The sequence below is a fragment of the Felis catus genome, chromosome F2, assembly GCF_018350175.1.
Source record: "Felis catus isolate Fca126 chromosome F2, F.catus_Fca126_mat1.0, whole genome shotgun sequence".
NCBI lineage: Eukaryota > Metazoa > Chordata > Mammalia > Carnivora > Felidae > Felis > Felis catus.
This window is the reverse complement of record NC_058385.1, coordinates 82,938,803-82,946,021: the sequence shown is the minus strand read 5'-3', so window position 1 is coordinate 82,946,021 and position 7,219 is coordinate 82,938,803. Positions and strand designations below refer to the sequence as shown.

Sequence of the window (7,219 nt, the reverse complement as noted above, 5' to 3'; positions counted from 1 at the left end):
CGGGGCGCAGGACTCCCAGGCCTGTTTCTGCCTCTCCCCCCACGCACGACAATGCCGCAGACCGCTGGGCCTCTATTCCCGAAGCTGCCTGGGGGAAATCCACACACGCGGGGGCCGCGGCATCCCCAAGACCCCTCCCAGGAGACCCTGGACGGGCCCGGCCCTGCGCAGCCATTTCCGCCGGCCTCCCCTCCCTCCCCTCCCTCCCCCTCCCTCAGCTTCTGGGCTTTAAAAGCCGGAGGCTGGGCCCGGCCGCAGGCAGAGGCGGCCGCGGGCGCAGGAGGCCGGGCCCTGGAGCTGTCCGAGCGCCGAGCCCCGCCCCCGGAGCCCCCGTCCCTCCCTCTCTCCTTCCCTCGGCCCGCCTTCCCTGCGCACCCCTCCCCCCGAGGACCCCCGCCCCCCGCTCGCCGCCGCCGCCGCCGCCGCCGCCGCTCGCTCGGGCTGCAGAACAATAAAGCAAGCCTCCCAGAGACCCCCGCCGAGGACCCCCGCCTGGCGGCAGAGCCCCCGCGGCCCGCCCCTCGCCGCCCGCGGCGGCTGAGCGCGCCCGGTCGCTGGCCGAGGTGCTGGCCGGGCCGGCGCTGGCCGCGGTGCTGAAGCTACTGGCGCTCCCGCCGCCGCCGCCGCCGCCGCCGCCGCCGCCGCCGCGTTCCCCGGGCCCGGCGCCTCCACCCCCAGGGGCATGGGGGGTCGCTGACTGAGGCTCCGCCGCGGCGGTGGGGGGGGGGAGGGGAAGGGGGCCGCGGAGCCGGGCCAGCCCTGCACCCACTCGCAGCCTCCGGGCCCGGGACGGAGCCGCTCCCCCCTTCCCCACCCCCCACCCCCCGGCCTCCTCCCCCGCCTGTCCAGGGGCGGCACTGCGGGCTGGGAAGCCGGGACCAGAGGAGGGAAGGAAAGAAGGAAGGAAGGAAGGAAGGAAAGAAGGAAGGAAGGAAAGAAGGAAGGAAGAAGGAAGAGAGGAGAAGAGAAAAGAAGAGAAGAGAGAAGAGAAGAGAAGAAGGAAGGAAAAGAAGAGGCGTCCAGAGGAGGAGAGGAGGAAAGGCAGGGCAGGCAGGAGAAGAGAGGACGGCACTCCAGCGGCAGCATCCAAAGGCCAGAGTGGGGACCCGTGCTGCCTCCGCCGCTCCTCGGATGGTGACGGGGCCCCGCCGCGGCCGCAGCCCCCCCCGCGCCCCGGCTCCGCAGGCCCGCAGCGCCGGAGCCCCGCAGGAATCATGCCCAGGTCCTTCCTGGTCAAGAAGGTCAAACTTGACACGTTCTCCTCGGCGGACCTCGAGAGCTCCTACGGGCGCGCCCGCAGCGACCTCGGAGTGCGACTGCACGAGAAAGGTGCGAGCTGGGCTGAGTCTGGGGGCAGCAAGGGGCCCAAGGCAATAGCTGGAAGGGGCAGAGGGCCAGAGTGTGGGGCTGGAGGGGTCAGGAGCCCCCGGAAATAGACCCGAGGGAAGCAGAACCAGAAGGAGGCAGTGGCTGGAGCCGGACTGTGGAGGAGGGTGGGGAGAGGGGAAAGCAGAGGCAGGCCAGAACAGAGCCAAGACCCGGGAAGGGAGAGTGTCAGTGCAGGAGAGAAGGTGGGGAACAAAGGTCAGAAATAGAAAGTACCCCACACCTTGAGCATGCGAGGACATATACAGTCATATGGGCACTTGCTGACATGACAGGACCTGGATGCATGCAAACCCACACCCAGAAACCTGGGCCTTCCTCAGTATCCTCTCTCTCTCTCTCTCTCTCTCTCTCTCTCTCTCTCTCTCTCTCTCCCTCTCTCTTTTGGCTATGGTTAGCAGAATGCTGTGAGTTCCAGGGAGTAGGCATGGGTCCAGTGGGGGCCGCCACCTGTCAGGGCTAAGGTACCAGCAGAGGCAGCAGCAGTATTTCCCCTGCAACCAGGGTCAGGGAGGAGAATGTGAGCAGGAGGGTTGTAGGTAGGGAGGTCCATGGTGCTGGTGTCAGGGGGAGGCTCTTTGTGTAAGGGTGCCCAAGTTCAAGGACAACTGTTAGCATGCAGGCAAGAGAGCTGGGGGTGCCAGCAGCGTGGGGTGGCAGAACCAGTGTGACCTGAGCCTGTGTGAGCCTGTGTGTGAGCCTGTGTGCGCCCATGTGACTGCGTGCAGCCATGTGACTGTGTGCGCTTGTGTGTGACCCTGTATGAGTGTGTGCCTGCCTGTGTGCCACTACATGGGACCATGTGACTCTGAGGCTGCTGGGCACCCATGTGACTGGCGACCCTGGCTGAGAGTGTGTCCAGGGTGGCCGCATGTGTGACCCTGCATGAGTAGGTGGTTTGCCGGGATCTTCGTGCAACCCACCCTGTGAGGGCACTCCAGGGTTGACCGTGGCTGGGAGGCTGGGTGTAACCCTGAAGAAGCCAGAGGCTGCATCGTTCGGTGTGTGCATTTGTGACTCTGAGGCTGTGAGATTCATCCTGTGCCATGAATGATGCTGCCTGCCTGCAGCTTGTCCCACGGAAGGTGTCCCCTTGCGGAATGCCCCTGCACTCTCCAACAACACAGCGGCTCCCTGGTCACTTGTCCTGAGGCTTGGGAAGGCGCCCACAACGGGTTAGGGCCTGGGGGAAGAGGGCAATGTGTAACAAGGTAGGACCCAGGGGTGGAGGATGACCGAAGGGAGCTGGGGAAGAAGGAGAGTGGATGGAGGAAGACAAGGCTGCAGCTGGGAGGGGGTCAAGTTCAGTGAGTAGTAGGAGACCTGGGAGGTAAGAAGGAAGGTGGAGAGGGTAGGAGGGCCTGCCGGAGGCAGAAGTCTTCAGGGCTTGTTGGGGGGGGGGGGGCCTAGGGGACCAAGGAGGGGCAGCATCAAGGCTGGGCGCGAGTTCCAGGTGCCGCGGGGAAGAGCAGTTGGGAACCTCGAGAGGCGGGAGCTACGGGGTCCCTCGGTGGGCGGTCCTGGCTTTGTGCGCTGCGGGTCCGCAGTGTGTTGCATAATCAGGGAAAACTGCTGAAGTGGGGAGAACCCGAGGGGGAGGAGGGGTGGAAGAAGGAGGGCGAGGGAAGCGCCGCCCCTCCCCCCTGACCTTGAGGCTCCGCGGAAGGGGGGCAGCCGCACCCGAGGATGCGCCTCTTTCCCTCCCCCTGTGAGGGTGGGGCCGGCGGGCGGCGGGGGCGGAGCCGGGGCCCGGCCCAGTCTCATCTCTCCTCTCTTCTCTTCCCCTCCCTGCCTCCTCCGTCCTCCTGGCCCCGCGGTACCCCGGCCCCTTCTCCTTTGTCCTTCTTCTGGTCCCCTCCTTCCCGGACCCCGTGTCTCCCGCCGCCTGCCCGTGTGTGTCTCGCCCGCTGCCCGCCTCCCCTCCCTCTGTGTCTGCCTGTCTGTCCGCCTCGGCCCTCAGGATACCTCAGCGACTACGCGGGGCCCGCCTCCGTCTACGATGGCGATGCCGAGGCGGCCTTGCTCAAAGGGCCGTCCCCAGAGCCCATGTACGCGGCGGCCGTGCGTGGAGAACTGGGCCCGGCGGCCGCGGGCTCGGCACCGCCTCCCACCCCGCGCCCAGAGCTGGCCACAGCCGCGGGCGGCTACATCAACGGCGACGCGGCGGTCAGCGAGGGCTACGCGGCTGACGCCTTCTTCATCACCGACGGGCGCTCGCGCCGTAAAGCAGCCAACGCCGCCGCTCCCTCCACGGCCTCCGCGGCGGCTCCCGACGGCGACGGCGGAGGCGGGGCCGGGGCGGGCGCGCGCGGCGCGGGGGCCGGGGCCGCGGGCCGGGGCGGCGCGCGCGCGGGGGTGAGCACGGAGGCGCGCGCGGGGCCCGGGGCCGGCGGCGCAGGGGGCCGGCACGCGTGCGGCGAGTGCGGGAAAACGTACGCCACGTCGTCGAACCTGAGCCGCCACAAGCAGACGCACCGCAGCCTGGACAGTCAGCTGGCGCGGCGCTGCCCGACGTGCGGCAAGGTGTACGTGTCCATGCCGGCCATGGCCATGCACCTGCTCACGCACGACCTGCGCCACAAGTGCGGCGTGTGCGGCAAGGCCTTCTCGAGGCCCTGGCTGCTGCAGGGCCACATGCGCTCCCACACCGGCGAGAAGCCCTTCGGCTGCGCGCACTGCGGCAAGGCCTTCGCAGACCGCTCCAACCTGCGCGCGCACATGCAGACGCACTCGGCCTTCAAGCACTTCCAGTGCAAGCGCTGCAAAAAGAGCTTCGCGCTCAAGTCCTATCTCAACAAGCACTACGAGTCCGCATGCTTCAAGGGCGGCGCGGGCGGGGGCGGCCCCGCGGCCCAGGCGCCCGCCGCCTCGCCGCAGCTCAGCCCCGTGCAGGCCTAGGGCGGCGGTGCCTCCGCCAGCCCAGCCGGGGCGGCTCTCAGCAATACGGGCCCCCAGGGAAGTCTCCGCCAGCGCCCGGGCGGGGGGGGGGGGGGGGCGGGGGGCGGAGGGCGGGCCCCTCCTCACAGCAATAGAGGGAGGGGGCCCGGCCCCGCCCCGCCCGCCAGGGGCCTTGTCGGCCCCTTCAAGCAATAGGGTCCTGAGGGGAGACCCACCCCGAACCCCCTCCCTTCCCCTCCAGGGTGCCCCAGGCTTTTTCCCAGCAATAGGGTCGAGGAGACCCAGAACCGAACCTCATCTCCGAGTTAGGTCTCTGAAGACCGGGGTGGGGTGAGGTGGGGAGCACCCCCCCCTCCTCCCTCCTCTGCGCCCCTGGATCGCGTCGCAGAGACTCAGGTCTTCCCCACTCCTTTCCCAAACCTTCCAAGGGCCAGGCCTGCGGCCTAGACGTCCGGGGAGCAGACCGGGGAGGGGGGGGGGGGAAGAGGGGGTAGAGCAGGAGGGAGGGGCCTGCAGAGGCGTCCCTACTCCTCAGTCTTCGCTGAAGCCCAGGAGTGATAGACGCGTTGGGGATCGGGGAGAGAGGCGGACGGCGGCACCCCTCTCCCTCGGGTTCTTTCTGGGGCCTCAGTCCAAGCCGCTCTCCCACCCTCGCCCCGCATCCTCTGCCAAATCCGAATTCTTCCAGCCCAGCTTCCCGGGCTCTGTCCTTCATAACGAATAATAATGACGCATATCGAATCGCATGGACTTATCCGACCTCCTCAGACCCCACTCCTGCCCTGCCCCGGGGCCCCCTCCCTCGTCCCCCGGCATTCGGTGTTGGAGGACGGATCCTGGGGCCCGGCAAGCAGGCCTGGGCACGGCCCATTACACACCTCTCTGTATTCGCTTTGCGGGTAAAGCCCCCTGGGGGGGTTGCGGACGCGTCGGGTTTCTTTCTTTCTGTATTTGTACGTTTTATTTATGAACGGATTGCACTCGGGTCAGGGAAGGGGCGCTGAGGCCCCCATCCTTCCCGCCGACGCCCGGGGCTTGGGATGTCCGGGATCACTTTCCCCGCCCCCGAACCCCGCCCCCACCTGGGCCCCACCCTCGAGCCCCAGGCCCCGCCCCCACTCTGTTGCCAACTTTCGCCCGTCTATGCCAAAGCCTCGGCGGCGACCCCGCCCCAAGGGCCCGCCCCATTGGCCGCCGCCTTTGTGACGTCACTGCATGCAGCCCCAGCCCTCCTCCCGTCCCTTCCCGGGGCTGCCCGCTCCCTCTCCCTCTTAGTTAGTCCGATGCCGACTATAGAGCAATAATGCGCACTGCATGCGAAGCTGCCGCCGCCTCTAGAGTTACTGAGAATCAGGTATCCCCCTGCCCTATCCACCCCATAGGCCCCTAGATCAGGGACATTGCGCGGGGCCGGACGCGCAGACTTTCTTCCCCTCCTCCTCCCTACTCCCCCCACGGCAGAGCCCTGCGGGTGTAATGGTTCCAGGGGGCAGGGGCGGGGTGGTTGCCCCCAAGACCCCTCCTTCAGTCATCCATTACCCACCAACTGTTCATTGGGCACCTACTATGTGCCAGGCCCGCTGCAGAGTCGGCCAGGGATGCAGCGGCCTGCAGGGGCTGCACGCTCGTGACAGGCGTCCATCAGGTTTGGGTGGGCCAAGGAGGGCCGCACATGCAGAGAAAGGCCTGGCCCCTAGACCCAACCCTGCATCCCCTTTACCTCCTCCCCACCCCGGCCCGGGTCCAGTGCTGGGTGCACTTGGGCTCTACCTTTGACTTGGGCCTAGCGTTCTCAGCTCAGGTGGCACAGACCCAGGGCCCCCAAGGCCCAGCGCGACCAGGGCCACCCATAACGACTCTCAGTCCTTCCATCTCTCGGCCACTTAGGCTCTGCTGTGTGGGGCCAAGGCCCCAGGCCAGACAAAAGGTGCACACTGCAGTGTATGACCTGGTCAGCGCCACCCCAGTGGGCACCGAGTTGCCGCCGAGCCGCACCTGCAGGAGCAGACTGAGGGCCCAGCGCAGCAGGGCCCGTATCCAAACCCTCTATACCGCAACTCGTGTCCACACAGCTCCCAAGCTGGGGCCTGCCCTCCTGTGCTGGGCACACCCGCATGCACACGCACACACAGGCGCCCCACCCAACCCCCACACGCCTGTCTACCTACCTAAGGAGAAGGCCAGAGGGCCGTGGGCCGGCCAGGGTCTCCCGCTTCTCCGTACACCCCGCCGCCGTGGAAAGCCATGGGCCCCCTCCCGCCCCCATAACTAAGCAGCACAATAACCGACTTAGCGAATTCAGGTAGAAGGAACGTTTAGGTAGCACCTATTTTGTACTGATTCTACGAGTAGGGCCCGAGATGCGGGGGCCCTCGGGTGGGGGTTGCGGCCGCCGGCCTGCCCCGCCCCCACCCCCGCCTGCGCCCCGCCGCCTTGTACATACTCCCACCCGGAACAGGCCGGGATTTTTACTCGGGCCGCGCCCCTCTTCCGCCCCCGTTTGGGGCTGGGCCGGCCGGACAGACGGACGGACGGACAGACCTCCTTCCTAAGCACAATAGCACCAGCTCCCCGGAGCGCCGCACCTCCACGAGGAGAATAAATGCCACTCTTGATAGAACTTGGAGTGTCGGGTTGATGTATCCAGTGCTGGGCCCATGCCACAGGGGGTGCTGGGATGTCTGGGGGGCGGCTTCCTAGCCCTGCTGCATCCCAGAGGCAAGGTTGGTGCAGGTCCAGTGCTGGGAGTGGCAGCCTGCCCACACAGCCCTGAGGTCATGTCACTACCTTTCGTGAGGGTGTGGCACTGTCCCCTTGCTCAGGAGGGCTATCTTCTTCCCCATGGGAGGGCCAGCTTGGCAGGCCAAGCCACGGGAGAACCGCCCCCCCCCCCCCCCCATGCAAAGCAGCTGGCAGGTTAGTCTGCTCTGGGCTG

At 67.4% G+C, this 7,219-nt stretch overlaps 1 protein-coding gene across 1 annotated transcript; it reads left to right on the top strand.

The window, feature by feature from the left end:
* The first annotated feature begins 791 nt into the window (after window positions 1–791).
* SCRT1 (scratch family transcriptional repressor 1) lies at window positions 792–4,367 on the top strand. The gene is made up of 2 exons (XM_023248784.2): window positions 792–1,329; window positions 3,347–4,367. The coding sequence occupies exons 1-2, from the start codon at window positions 1,215–1,217 to the stop codon at window positions 4,282–4,284; spliced, it is 1,053 nt and encodes a 350-aa protein (XP_023104552.1). The 5' UTR covers window positions 792–1,214; the 3' UTR covers window positions 4,285–4,367.
* The last annotated feature ends 2,852 nt before the right edge of the window (window positions 4,368–7,219 follow it).